The sequence below is a fragment of the Heloderma suspectum genome, chromosome 10, assembly GCF_057233095.1.
Source record: "Heloderma suspectum isolate Gila_16-S chromosome 10, 16-S_ref, whole genome shotgun sequence".
Taxonomy (NCBI): Eukaryota; Metazoa; Chordata; class Lepidosauria; order Squamata; family Helodermatidae; genus Heloderma; species Heloderma suspectum.
In genome coordinates, this window is record NC_139467.1 from 27,149,258 (window position 1) to 27,164,832 (window position 15,575).

Genomic DNA, 15,575 nt, shown 5'->3' on the forward strand with positions numbered 1-15,575 from the left:
ACCCCGCAAGTTGGTCAGATGGGAGCTGCTGGAATGTGCCAACTCGAGGCATCGAGAACTCTCCTGAAGGAGTGCCAATTGCTCCAGCGGTTGTCTTGAAAGAAATTGGCCAAGACACAGAACAGAAACTCATGTTAATCAGCTCCTATTTCTTTCTGCAGAGAAAGCTGGGCTGCCAAGGCAAGGGCGAGCTTCATCGCCTCACAGATTGGCACAGTACAGCCCACTAGGACAGCCATGGGGGACAGAGAAGCTCAGGGCTTAGAGCCCCCGGAAGACATCTCCTTGCATTAGCAGATGGAATGAGTCACTGCAAGGAAGGGTGGGTGTCAGAATGATTGACTGATTGATTGAATTTCTTAATCTGGCCGGTCACCTGGCCACTCTGGATGATGTACAACAGTACAATTTAAAACAGTAAAATTACACTTTAAAACATTGTCTAAAAATATCCTAACCCACCCCAAATGCCTGCCTGAACAACCAGGTTTTCAATGTGTGGCGGAAGCTCATTAAAGAGTGGGCATGGTGGAGTTCCCTAGGGAGGGAGTTCCACAGAGTGGGGGCCACCACAGAGAAGGCCCTCTCCCTCGTCCTCACCAGCCTAGCTGTCCTGGCTGATGGGACAGACAGATGGCCATCTGAGGCTGATCTTGTTGAGCAGCCTGTCTGGTGTTGCTGGAGGCACTCTTTGAGATAGGCTGGGCCAGAACCATATAGGGTTTTAAAGGTCAAAACCAACCTTGAATTTGGCCTGGAAAACAACTAGTAGCCAGTGCAACTCCTTCAGCACCAGAGTGATGTGATCACGTCAGTGGCTGCCTTTAATCAGGCGAGGTGCCGCGTTCTGCACCAGCTGCAGCTTCCAAACCATCTTCAAAGGTAACCCCACGTAGAGTGCATTATAGTAGTCTAGATGAGAGGAGACCAGGGCATGTACTACTGATGGGAGCAGATGGTCGGGAAGGTAGGGGCACAGCCACCATATCAGATGGAGTTGGTACAGCGCTGTCCGGCTCACAGCTGACACCTGAGCCTCCATGGACAGCTGCGAGTCTAAAATGACCCCAGGCTGTGGACCTGGTCCTTCAGGGGTAGCCGTACCCCATTCAGCACCAGGTTGACATCCCCCAACCTCCTCGTCTCCCACCAAAAGTGCCTCGGTCTTGTCAAGTGTCTTGCTGAGATGTTTCTTGCTGGCTCCCTCTCCCTATCCAGTCCAGCCCAAATTCTGGCCCAGTGCTAGAAAAGGCAAGGAGGTTTATCTGCACCAACAGGAAGAGGCCATAGCAGATGCAACTGGACATTTATGACATATGGATTGGTCGAGAGAAAGGTGGTAGCTCAGGGGTGGAGCATTTGCTGTGCATGTATGAAGCAAAGGAAGTCCCAACCCACACCCACACCCCAGAGATGGGGGGAAAATTCATTCAGTTTGTGTTTGAATGCATACCTATCTAATTACGTACTTTTGAACCACACTGCGGACCAAAATTTGATTATCCTTCAAAATGTGCACTTCTAACTTTGCAGTGGCATTCTCCAGCCAAAAAGCCATTCACAAATGTGTACATTAGAGAAAATAATGTTAAAATGCATTATATTCAGGAATTTGTTTGCAGAAAATGTCTATATGGGGCAAAAACGGCATACAAAACGTATGTGTTAGGAGAAATTTGCACAACAACGCATATGAATTTTCATGCAAACTTTTTTAAAAAAAAAAAAAGTTTGAAGTTTGCGACAAACCAGACCTAAGCTTGGAGAAATTCACAAAGTTTGAGACTAACTGAACTAACTGATCAGAAAAATAAGAAATTGAAATTGCCAGACGTGTCTGTCCCTAAATACTCCACCCTACTTTTACGTACAGAAGCCAACCAGACTAAGAACATAAGAAGAGCTATGCTGGATCAGGCCAAAAGTCTATTTAAACTAGCATTCTGTTCACAGAGCAGCCAACCACCAGAAGTCCACAAGCAGGACTTGACTGCAATAGCACCTTCCTGCTTGTGTTCCCCAGCAACTGGTATTGAGAGGCAAACAACCTCCGATACTGGGGATAATATATAGCCATCATGACTAGTAGCCATTGATAACCTTATTCTCCATTAATTTGTCTAATCCTTAAAGCTGTGCAAGTTGGCAGCCATCTCTACATGAAAAGAGGCTGCAATGTTGGGATCACTTTTTCCCTTCTACTGCAGTCTCTTTACGAAGCTAACCAGATGTGGACTTCACCGTGGACTGGAGTAGGGATGTACAAGAAATGTGTTTCAGTTCATTTTTTTATTAGGATTTTACCCAGTTTGCACCTTCTGGCCCGAACACAGACTAGAACACGTTCCGCTTTTGAAGTGTGTACATTTCCAAGCTTGCAATGTGGTTTGCATACCAAAAAAAAAAAAAAGATGTGTTCCACAGCATGTGTACATTTGAAAACTGTGCATGAAAAAATGTGTACTTTTGAAAAATGCACACAAACATGCCTTAATCAATGGGAGAAGAAAGCATGCATTTAAAAATATGCACAACTGCTGTGTGCATTTGAAAAAATACACATGGAGATCTGCACGGATGTTCATGCGAAAAGAAAAGAAAAAACAACGCTTGCAAACAGATATTGACTCAAGTTGGAACGAGCTTGAAGATGGAATTTGGAAAACTTCTGTGAGCTCAGCTGTTGATGATTCTCACATCTCTAGGTTGGAGACCACTGCAACATGCATGTAAGAGCGTGATAGAATAAATATATTTTTTAAAGAGTAGGATGAGAGAAACTGTATTCCCTATTGAGCCAGGACTGCAACAAAGCCCAGTTTACTCCAACCAGCTGCTACTCACCCCTTTGAGATTGCTCATGGCCTGGAAATAGATGAGGTAGGCCTTCTTGGGCTCTAGTGGTGGATTCCAGTAGCCATTGTATGTTTGGTTGTCCCCTACAGTGAAGGGCTTGGCTTCAGTGAGGCTGCTGGGTGGAAGCTCGGCTCCAAAGTAGTGAACTGAGCCCCGGGAAATGGCATCGTCAAAGGTGAGCGGCACTGGAAAGCACTCATGACCAGCCACCTCCCGCTTGATCTTCTTGGGCCTGTCTTCTTCCACAATGACTTGGTATGTGCTGGGAACAGGATCAGGAAAATAGGTTGGGGAGAGAAAGAGAAAAAGGAAGAGGCAAAATCAGATGGAGCCCATACTAAGTCAGAATGCTCTAAAACATCATAGCAACAAATGGAAAACATCTTCACCTCTGCTGCTTTTACAATCCCTTAAAGAAAAATCCAGGGCGAAGGTGTGGATAATAGAAGTATGGATCCAAGACACAGCAATACCACTGTATTGCTTCAGTATTGATTCTCTGGCAGCCTAGGACATGGGTGGGAAGACTTCAGGCTTGCAGAATTTATTTATTTGAGCGCTGAGGTCTTCCAACCAGAGCCAGACACAAAATGGTGGCTCAGGGGGCAGCATCAAATATCTACTGCGGCCCATGAACCATACACTGGGAAGTATATTGTCGCAGATCAGGGATTCATAGATCAGGGATCACTCTGAAACTAGCCAGCAAGCTGAACAAAGACTTGGTCAAAAGCAACCAACTAGTGCTCCTGTTTTACAGATGAGGAACACTCAGGCTGAGGGATAAGCAACTAGCTGAAGGCCAGCTGTGGCAGAAGGTTGCTTGCTTTTCTTAATCCCCTTGCTCTCATTAAAGTCAGAAACACTTGGAGATCGACTGTAAACCACCGAGAGATCTGTGGGCATACCCTGAGCTACATTTTTACATTACAAAGGGCCAAAATGCTTGTTTCTTGAAGGGGGCAGGTCAGCACAGCTTGCATAAGGGAGCTCTGCCAACCTGCCTCACTTCCACGTGTTTTGGGGCTTCCCCCAGAAGCACAAAATTGCCATGGTGCAAACAGTGGGGGCTGCTTGCACAATAGAATTTGTGGGGCTGGCTGCGCATGGAATGGAAGCAGCAGGGGGGGCCACACATGGACAGGCAGGATTGGATATTGTCCGTAGATGCCCATAGAAACACTTCTGTTTCTCAGGGTCAAATTGCATGTTACAATAATTGCACATCATGTAGGATATGTATGCATGTATGTATGTACACACGCACACAAAAGAGTAAGTGTGTGCAGCTCCAATTTGGATCAGGAAGACCATGCACTGGAAGGGAAGGATTAAACCTCCTCACCACCATGATTTCACCGCAATAAAAAAGGGGAAAGGAAAGGGAAAAAAGAGGCCTTTTTTAACCCTGGGGGGGCAATTTGGGGGGAAATGGGGGGGTTTAATCTTCATCTCTCAGTGCATGATGGCCCTGATTGAAATGGGCTCTGTGCACACTTACTCTAGATTAAAAAAAGAGTGATTGTCCTCAACTGCATTCTATGCAATTAACATAATGTGTAGTCTGACCCTCAGAATGCCCCAGACGTAACATTCTTCCAGACCATTCTGGGGAGAAAATGACTGCCATGTTTTCCTTAAAGAATGTGGTACAACAGTGTAATGGACAGGAGATTCTGGGAAACAAAAATGGCAGGTGACAGCCAATGGCCAGCCAGAGTTCTGCTGCTGCTGCCTGCAGCAGTACTAAAAATAAAGCAGAATAATTGGGAAAGTACTTTTTCCCACCTCCACCACCAACAATCCACCCCCACCCATGAACCTTGTGGACAATGTTGCTCCCCCTTGCAATTGCTGAAATGCCCTCCCCCACTGCAAATAGAGCAGTGAATTAGGAGAGGCCCTTTTGCTTGGCCATACAAGCAGATCTATTGTAAACCACCCCCTGTTTGGGGGTGCATGATTACTGGAGGTTAATGTAGCAGCATGTTTAGATGAAGCCACAGGGCTCCTGGCTTCCTGAGGTTTGCCTAGACTTGAATCAACTCGCTGTGTAACTGACTTGCAAGCCCGTGGATTAAAAATGTTCTCCCTTCTTGGCAGAAGATCCAGCACACTTCAATAACTCACCAAAGCAGATGCGCTACCTGCCCCCTCATGGCTTTGTTCAAATCAAGGTCTCAGGAATGGCTCACGAGGGAAGAGGAGGCATGGTTTGGCTAAGCAGTCTTAGAAAGAGGCAGCTGCCAAACCTGAATGACTGGCTTTGCTCCCGCGTCTCTTGTATTTCGTCGCTGCCAACACTCAAGGAAGGAGGAATCGTACCTAGCAGGTGCAAAATACGCACAAATACACCTGCTTGGATCCCTCATCCAAGCGAGAACTCCAGGAAACCAGCAGCGGCAGGAGCTCTCTTCAGTCTCGATACTGCAAGTGGTGGGTGCAAGGCACGCCCAGAAACAGCCAAGGTCGCAAATCAAGCCTGGCCTTCTGAAGGTTGTAATTAAAGGAGCTGTTTGCGAGTTGCCCCATCCCTCAGCCATGATCAGAAAGGCTAATAGCAGCATGTCAGAGGGAAGTGTTTAAGTGCCTGGCAGGATTCACAGGCAGATCTCATACTCTGACGGAGAGACATAAGCCTTGCTTTAAAAAGCGACTCCTTAAAAAATGCATGAAATTACAGCCAAACCTTCCTCTCCGTGAACAAGGCAGGTGTTTGGGAGAAACGTGGGGGGGGGGAGGTGAATTATGTCTTGTTCAACAACTCTGAGAAACACAGATTCTAATTACAGAGAAGAGAAAGAGATGAGCTGGAAACCAAATCTTTCACAGCTCTGTTTTCGCTCTGAATGTGGATAGCTCATGACAACATCCCAGCAGGACAATGAAATACAGGTTTGCAGCCCAGCTTGAGAGTAAGCTTCAGTCTGGTCCAGTTCAGTGCCAGCCTGCTGTTTTTGTGCGCAAGCAAGAACTAAGCTGCACACGGTCAAGGTGCAAAGCCATCATTTGGCCTCCATCCATCCCTGAGGAACCTGTGTGGGGGTAGGTAGTTAGGTAGGTAGGTATACTGACATTTAGGGAAGTGATGGATGTACAAGAATTTTGTTCCTGTTCGCAAATCAGGCAAACTAGGGGTGTACGAACCCCACTCACCAGTCCACCTGGGGGTCCATGGGGGGGAAGGCAATCCCTTCCTCCCCCCAGAATCCTCCCCAGCCAGCTCCGCTCTGTGGCAAATCCGCAGAGCCACCATCCGGCTCAGTCTGCAGCCAGACTTCCGCCCACTGACGGTCTGCGGACGTAAAAGGCGCCAGGCATAGCGGACGCCATTTGCATCCCTGCTCTTTTTGTGATAAGCTACGTAAAGATTTACGTAGCCTATCACGGCAAAGAGCAGGGACGCAAATGGCGTAGTGTAAGCTATTTGCATCCCTGCTCTTTGCCATGATAGGCTACGTAAATCTTTACGTAGCCTATCACGAAAAGAGCAGGGACACAAATGGTGTCTGCAGACTGGCAGCGGACGGCTGCGGACTCACCGGACGGACCCGGACCCGGACGGCGGCAGGTAGGGTCTGTCCAGGCAAACTTCCCAGGGTGGTGGATGGGGGTTAGTCCATTCTGCCATGGACTCCGGAGGAATTCTCCGCCATCCCTAATGCAAACATGTCCTGTTCGCAGTCACAAATGCAAAAACGAGCGTAATTATCAGGAAATGTTTGCTATATCCAGAGCTTGCGTTCATGTTCAAAAGTGCACACTTCCCAAAATGCACACTTGCACAATTGCACACATCCAAAAGTGAACACACACACACACACACACACAAAAAACCCCTGCATTTTCATGCTTAAGCCATTAGGGGAAAGCACCCTTTTGGGGTTCATACTTGGAAAAGTGTGCACATTCTATGTTTGAAAATGTAGTTTTCCTGTTCGGAGGTGGGGGGCGGGGCTGTGGCCCCAACTACTTTCGGATGTGCTCACAGCCACTGTGCATTTGTCTGGAGCCAATTTAGCCTTTGGGATGAAAAATACCCCCCACCCCTAAATAAAATCAATCAAATCAAACATTTTCCCAATAAAACAGCCTTAAAAAGAGGACCACTGCCCAATAGTAGTCAGAAACCTGACTAAAGCTTGTAGATCACAGTCACCCAAGATTGAGGCTAAAAAGTGTTAATTGAAGCTGGGTGAGGGTGGGATTCAAACTAGGGTTGGCAGGGAAATCTGTTTGGAGGGGTGGATTTGATGAGTTTTCCTCCCCCCCATCCCCGCTGCAGCACCCAAATTGATCTGCAGTGTGTCAGGCCAGTTTGTGGATTTTTTAGGAATTTTGCAAATGGGGGGGAGGTTCTGCATTTACCCAAATTGCTGAGCAATTTGCCCAAATTACAGCCAGTTGTGCATAAATTATGGCTGAATTTGCGCAAATTGCTCAGACATTTGCCCACATTGCAGAACTTTCTCCCAAATGCACAAAAAAGTTCATGGACTTCAGGGAATAGCCTGCAGCTTGGCTCACAGATGCAAAGCCAGTCTAACATGCTGCAGAACTCCGCTGAGCCAAAAAGAGAACTGGATTTCCAGCAATGGACATCCCTAATTCAGACAAGGGCCACAGCTCTGAAAAGGGGGTTTTAACACATTGCCCTACACATATTTTTTTTTTCTGCTTAATCCCACCGCCATGTTATCTGTGAAGCAAAATATATAGGTATGATACCAGAATATTTTCCCCTGCAGGGAAACATAGGCCGTGTGTGTGTGTGTGTGTGTGTGTGTGTGTGTTTAAAGGCAGCAGTAATTCAGAAAATGACACTGGGGGGGGGAGTTAAACCCTCTCCCAGCACTGCAGTCCTGATCCAAATCCCACACAGTCACAAAGCTGCAATTAATTTTTAAAAACAGGGAGGGGATAAGAAAAGGAAAAAAAAGAAACAAAAGGAAAAAAATGCAATTCATTCCGTTGAGGATAGGGGATTGCATTGTCTTATTAAAAAAAAAAAAAATCAAATAAGGCTCTTTAGACAGGATCTCCTGTACCTGATAGGGGCACCTCTGCCCTGTGCTGGTCTCAGCAGGACGGTGATGGTGCTCTCTGATTCTCCTAGCGGGGAGGGCATGTCCCCATAATCAAAGCTGGGAGCTGCAAATGAAGCCAAAACACATATAATGCTGTTCTTGAATTTTTTATCCATTGTTGTGAACCACCCAGAGAGCTTCAGCTATGTGGTGGTACAGAAATGAAATGAAATAAGTAAGTATAATATAATATATAATATAATATAATATAATATAATATATTTATTTGTAAATAAATAAATAAATAAATAAAATCTAGCCAGTAGGAGAGTTGGTAACCTGAACTTGCATATTTTCCTCTTTCCTCCCCCCTCCCCATTTAGTATGAATGTGGCCTATCGGTTAGAGCAGTCTTCCCCAACCTTCCCCAGCTTCTCCTACCAGATGTCTTTGGACTTCAGCTCCCATCATCCCCCAGCCAGCATGACTGATCATCAGGGATGCCGGGAGTTGTAGTCCAAAATATCTGGAGGGCACCAGGTTGTGGAAAGCCGGGCTAGAGTGTGGAAATAGAACTGGAGTGATCCATGTTTGTTTTTTGACTTCTTTAGAGATGTCTATCCCACCTTCCAGTGCCGATGCACTACTCAAGGCAGCTTGCAACCATTTAAAATCACAATGTCATAAAAAAACATTAAAACCCAACAAAATTACACTGCAAATACAAGAAAAGCAGAGGCCACAGATAAAATATGACCTTCACATCAGTCTTCCCAAACAGAATGTCCTCCAGATGTTTTGGACTACACCTCCTATCAGTCCCAGTCAGCATGGACTATGGTCAGGAATAATGGGGGTTGTGGGCCAACAACATTTGGAGGGTGCCATGTCGGAGAAGGCTGCTTTACATAAAAGAGTAGGTACTAGCAGGCAAAAGCTGGATGGAATTATGAAAATGATGTTTCCTACTGGAGAAAGACAGCCAGAGAAGGGACATCCATGGCCCACAGGGCAAGAAGTTACATGATACTGGTGCAGCCATGGAGAAGACCCTGTCTCTTGTAGTCATTGAAAGTGGGACACAGAGAAGGGCCTCTCCTCGTCTTAGGGCAGCGATAGGCAATGTGGTGCCCTCTTGATATTTTGGGCAGTAACTCCCATAATCCCTGGCCACTGGCCCTGCTAGCTGGGGCAGATGGGAATTGTACTACAGAATATCTGGAGGATGTCAGGTTACGGCCTGGGCTGAGTGAGGAGCAAAGCTCAGTTGACATCTCTGGAGCACTGCCTTTACTTTTTTGTCACTGCCAAATTTGGCGGCATGGGGGGGCAGCGTGGGCCACATCTGGCCTGCACGCCACATGTTCCCCACCTCGGTCCTGCAAAAAAACAACAGCCCTGATATGTGGCCACCCCTATCAGAAAATGTGTCAGCTTTGGGGAATTCTGTCGCGCTTCGTACCTGCTCCAGGCAGCCATGCCCAAGGCTTTTTTGCAAAGTTAATAAACAGTGTGTGGGGGAGGTGGGGAGACCAGCACCTTGCTGAAGTAACATAAGCGAAGTCCTCCTGTCCACCTCCAGAAAGTTAACTGAAAGTCAGCCTCCCATCCCTATCTCCATGGGCACTCTCTTTTTATCCCCCACTAGGGATGGACGGGAGATGGCTAGATAGCATCACTGATGCAATGAATATGGACTTGAGCACACTCCAGGAGAGAGCGCTGGACAGGAAGGCCTGGCGTGCTATGGTCCATGGGGTCACGAAGAGTCAGACATGACTGAACGACTGAACAACAACAAGGGATGGACGGACTCACCAGAGTCCATGCTTGGTGGGCCCTGGAGCAGCCCCTGCTGCCGCTCGCCTGTCCGAGCAAGGCTATGCGAGCCCCCGGAGGGCTCAGAGAGCTGTCTGGGAGTGCACTGCAACTGCCTGCTCCGCCATGCAAGCCACCATCTTTTACACAAGATGGGGCTCTATATTTTCATATATTTTACTGCTGCACACAATGGTGGCCATAAAGGGCCATTTCCACAACATTAGGAGAAGCCTCTAATGTGCCGGAAATGATGGCCCTTTACAGCTGCTGTTGTGCACAATAGTAAATATGCAAAAATATACAGTCCCATCTTGTGTAAAAGGTGGTGGCTTGGAAGGAGGACAGGAGGCTGCCAGGCATGAGTGGATGGGTCCGGTAAGTCCCAGAAACTCACCAAGCTGGATTTGAGAGGCAAGCAGCACGAGGGGGGGGGTAGTCTGACAGATTCCCAGACCCAGTTGGGTGCCCATGCCATCCCTATCCCCTTCCCCCTGCAAATGACCCCCCTCCCTGCAAAAAGCTTGCTGAAGTTCTCTGAATCCCATCTTGAAGCTCATTCTGATTTGAGTCTGTATCAGATTCTAAGCTTTGTGGGGGTGTTTTCTTTTCACATGAAAACCCATGCAATCTTTTGTGTGTATTTTTCCAGATGTGTGCATCAATTGTGCATATTCTTAAATGGACACATTCTTCTCCCACTGATTACAGCTTGTTTGTGCGCGTTTCCCCAAAGTACACATTTTTTCATGTGCATTTTTCAAACGTACATGTGCGATCAAACGCATTTGGGGGGTCCATGAATCGCACTGCAAGCTCAGAAACGTACAGACTTGGACCGCAGGTTCTGTTTGAGTCGGTGTTCAGTCTGGAAGGTGTGAACTGGGTAAATCCTGATCAATAATGAACTGAAACAAATTTCTCATACATTCCTACCAGGAGGTAAATGCATCTAGATTCCCAGGACCTGGAATGTTCCTCTGATCTTAAAACAGAGCCCAGTTCCACTATCAATGGCAACCACAGGGCAAAGGAGCTCAGCAGGTCACTGGAATGTGGAAATGCATCTACACAGACCTCATTTAGCCCACCCTTGCCATCCTACAGCTGATACAGCAAAGCATTTCCTTAAAAAAAACCCGCCCATCAACAACCAAACAACCCCTGCCCTCACTCTCCCTCTGCAAAGAGCCTCCATGCCCTGAATAATTAGTAGTCACTCAGGTCCACCTCCTGCTGGCTTGTAATTCCTGTGCCCCCATTAAAAAACATTGCAAGCCATTCAGCGCTGTTAATAGCTACACCACAAGACATTAGCAAACAGCCCTAAGTACTGTATGGCTTGTTAATGAAGCCCAATTAATCCCTTGTTTGTCCCTTTGCAAGGCAGAGTATTTTGTTTCCTCTCCGTAATCTTCCCCCTGGCATGAATTTGGGGGAAAGGGGTTGGGGGATGTGTCTGTTATCTTTGCAATACCATATCTTCTAAATAATGCCAGCTTTGCCTTCTCCTGAGGGCCAGTCTGGCCTCCCTCTCCCCGCCGCCATCTCGCAATCTCTCTCCCAGTATGCCTCGTTGTATGGCTCCAGACCCCATACTTGGAATATTTTTGCATGCGGTAGGCTTGGCCTTTGCATAGTTCCTTCCAGTTGTGCCTTGGCACAACTAGATTTTCCTGTGATATCTAGGAGCTCATATATTGTAAATTCTGGGCATAGGTTTGAAGCGGCTAGACTCCGCTGCCAGAAATGTCTGTGGTGGCACGGAAAACGCAATGAATGGGATGCAAAAATATTTTGCTCTTCTGGTGACATTATTTGAGTGAAAAAGTTGACTGCTTTCAAGTTCTGGGATCCTGCTGCATCTCCCAAAGAGAATCCCATGCCTGAGGAATCTGATCTTGGTAGATTCTGATAGAAACTAACCAGTTCTGCACCTCCCAGACTAATCTGTGAGTTGGAATTCAATTATCCACTGGTTTTTGTGCTTCCTGAACTTTTCAATGCTGTTCCAGGCTCAATAAAGAATCAAAATCCTATTTTGAGGGACAATGCAAGTAGAAATCCATATAAATGCAAAAAAAAAAAAAAATTCTGCACAAAAATGCATTGAAATATGTATTTTTAGGGGAAAGAAAGATTTTTTTTCTAAAAATAAAATACATATTCAAATGCAATTTTGTGTATTTTTTTTTCCTCACAGATAGATGTGAAAACATAGGATAGCGCAGACTTGGGTCTGAACACTTCCAAAACTGGCATATCCTGAAAATAGACTGGTGTGCCCATCCTTACTGCTGACACCATCCAGAAAGAAGATGTACTACGATTTAGGATTTTTTTCTGAAACATATTAATTTCCATATTGGAAAAAAAGTATACATTTCAGAACACACGTACAGCAATGTGACTTTTTGTATGCACATATCAGATCTTCGATACATATAAAATTGAAGGTGCACTTTTTTTTCTGATACCAGACAGACTTTTATACTGCCTGATACAGCAGGACAGAAAGCAGCCAAACCTCCTCTACACCATTTGTTCACTGACCCTTTTGTCCAACACCTCCCTTAGGAGATCTTCCTAAGATCTGAAGAAGACCTTCCTTAGGAGACCTTAGCAGACCTAAGACCTTAGACCTAAGACCTTAGGAGACCTAAGACCTTAGGAGACCTTCCCAAGACCTGTCTTCCTAAGACCTTCCTTAGGAGACCTTCCTTTTGTCCATCCTTTCCCTTAGGAGACCTTCCAGGGTAAGCAATCCATGATAATATGAGAAGGAAAAGAAGAATGAGGTGGTGGGAGGAGAAGGATCTCAGCCAGGTACAATCTCAACAACCTAAGTCACAAAGTTCCAGTGAAGGACTTAAGGCCATTTGGAAATGTTCTTGCTTCTGGATTTCCATCTTGGGGAAACTCAACCTTCTCAGATTAATCAAAAACTGATTGGATGACCTTGAGTAGGCTGGGAACCTGCAAGGGATTCTCACCCTGGCCCACAGACTCACCTCCCTAGATCCACCCCTTCCTCCTCAACCCCCCCCCCAACACACACACACATACAATGAGCTGCTGATGGAGGAAGAGCTGGCTCTTTTCCTCCATTGCCAACTCACTGTATTTCCCTGTCGATCAGCTGAACAGCAGGGGAGTTTAAATAACTATGAATGGGGGGAGTGTGCAGATGGATAGATGAGGGTGAAGGGGGGGGTTATGGATGTGAATGAATGCCCTGCCCATTTTGGCTTTGGCCCCACCCACCACCAGTAGGCACCACCCCTGCCCAGTTTCCCCCCAAGGGAATGTGGCTCTGGACTTTAGAAAGGTACCTTGAGGAAATGGTGCAAACTGCTGGAAGAAGTGCTAAGGCCATCTCCTGCTTTTTAACTTGTTTGTCTTGATGGTTTCATGGTTTAGATTTTTGAACAGAATTTACGTGCATCAGTTGTGAGCTGCATTAAGTTGTTTTAAAAAAAAAGAATGCACATTTAATTCATTAATCAATCTGCACTGAAAACAGCTTGAGGTGGGTGGATGGCGGGGTAGAATTAAAACTGTTGCACACAGAACCGCACAACAAAATGTGCCCAAGTAAGTTCGCAGAGTGGTAGGCGGCTGTATAGCAACCGAAGCTCTCCCCATGACCTGACTTCGATCCCAGCAGAAGCTGGGTCCCAGGTAGCCGGCTCAGGTTGACTCAGCCTTCCATCCTTCCGAGGTCGGTAAAATGAGTACCCAGATTGCTGGGGGGAAAGGTAGTCACAACTGGGGAAGGCAATGGCAAACCACCCCGCTATAGTCTGCCACGAAAACGCTAGCGCAAGCAGCGTCCCTCTAGGGGTCAGTAATGACCCGGTGCTTGCACAGGAGGAACCTTTCCTTTGTGCCGCAGTGGCTTAGTGGTTAAGACACTGAACTGCAGACTGGAAGGTCAGCAGGACAGCAGTTCGAGACCCGAGTGCTGCGTGATGGAGTGAGCTCCTGTCTTCAGTCCCAGCTCCTGCCAACCTAGCAGTTCAAAAGCAAGAAATTGCAAGTAGATAAATAGGTACCGCCTCGGCGGGAAAGGTAACAGCATTCCGTGCACCTTGGTGTTCAGTCATGCCGGCCACATGACCACGGAAGCGTCTTCGGACAGCGCTGGCTCTTTGGCTTAGAAACGGGGATGAGCACCGCACCCTAGAGTCGGACATGACTGGTTGGGGACACCTTTACCTTTTTAAGTTCTCAGTCCATTAAGGCTGCAATCCTAAACTAAGGAATAAGCCCTGTCAGATGCAACTGATGATGGCCACCAATTTAGAAGGCTTTAAAAGGGGGTTAGACAAATTCCTGGAGGAAAAGGCTATTAATGGCTACTAGTCTTGATGTCTATGTGCTACCTCCAGTACCAGCAGCAGTGAGCCCATGTACTCCAGTTGCTGGGGAACATGGGTGGGAGGGTGCTGTTGATCTCATGTCCTGCTTGTGGGTTCCTGTTTGACAGCTGGTTGGCCACTGTGTGAACAGAATGTTGGACTAGATGGACCCTTGGTCTGATCCAGCAGGGCTCTTCTTATGTTCCCCAACCTGGTGCCCTCCAGATGTGCTGGACTGCAACTCCCATAATGTCCAGCTAGGCTAGCATGGCCTGCTGTCCAAGACATCTGGAGGATGCCAAGTTGGGGTAGCTGAAATAGAGCAATGGTTTGACTTTGCATCTATCAGCTTCAAATGTTCTTTTCCCTCTTGCGGCCTTATCTGGTTAAATGCTTATGAAATACGATTATTTGCATCTGTGGCATCAGCATCCATCTGACCTACACAGTTCTATCTCCCTAAATAAAACACCATCTTCAGTGCAGTGCAGTGCAGGAAGAAGGAGAAAAATCAGCCTCAAGGTCCTATGCCATCTAATGAAAACCACAAACCCTCCTCCCTCAGCGATGCCACCTTATCTATTCCACCTCAGACAACGTTTCCCACTCATGCAGATAATATCATTTCTCCGAGACCATTTCTAGCAAGACAGGGAGGGCCAGCAGCATTCAATTTCTCCTTTCCCAGACCACCCCCACTAATAGGTCCCATCAAAGCCGCTCCACTGAGTTAGGAAATATGTTCCAGCACCGGAGCCTCCGTAATGTAAACAAGGCAGCTTTTTGGACCGCCATGCAAGTAAATTATCCAGCAGGGTTGTAAAATGTAATGCATACTGTTTTCCATTTGAATCCTGACTGCAGGGTGGCTGGGAAGGGGGAGGGGACCTCTGGAGCACAAGGAATATATTTCAAGGGGAAGCATATTGAAAGGAATCAGCACAGTGGGATGCGTGGTTATCCAGTGAATTCAGCTACTCAGAGTTGCCACCCATCCTGATTGCCACTAGAACAATTGGGGCTGTGACATCTCTCTCTTTGTGACATACATACATACATACATACACTCACTCACTCACTTACTTACTTACAATTTCTATATACCACTCCATATCTAGACAGATTCTGGAGCGTTGAAAAATAGGATATAAAGATAAGATAAAAGAATAAAACTCCTTTCTTTTTTTTACAAGATTCTGATAAAAACTGTGGCTGGTCACTTTAGGAAGGCTTCCTGAAATAAAGATGTTTTCAGGATGCACCAGAAACAACACAGTGTTGGTGCCTGCCTGACCTCCAGGGGCAGGGAGTTCCAAAGAAAGGGGGCCACCACACTGAAGGCCCTTCCCAAGGTGGACTCCAATTGGGCCATAAGTCCATGTGGAACCACCAGGAGCATGACCTCTGATGACCCCAGTGGCCAGGTGGGTTGGTAAGGGAGAAGGTGCTCTCTCAAGAATCCTGGTCACAAGTTTTTTAGTGCCTTGCACACTAATACCAAAACCTCAAACCT

General features: G+C 46.7%; 1 protein-coding gene across 1 annotated transcript in view; it reads right to left on the reverse strand.

Annotated features, from left to right (window-relative positions):
- The window catches only part of PTPRU (protein tyrosine phosphatase receptor type U), a 622,411-nt gene that overhangs the window by 205,449 nt on the left and 401,387 nt on the right, over window positions 1–15,575 (reverse strand). The window contains exons 11-12 of the mRNA XM_084815602.1: window positions 7,905–8,007; window positions 2,845–3,118 (exon numbers count right to left, since the gene is read on the reverse strand). Coding sequence (XP_084671728.1) covers window positions 2,845–3,118; window positions 7,905–8,007 — 377 coding nt within the window. The remainder of the gene's footprint in view (window positions 1–2,844; window positions 3,119–7,904; window positions 8,008–15,575) is intronic.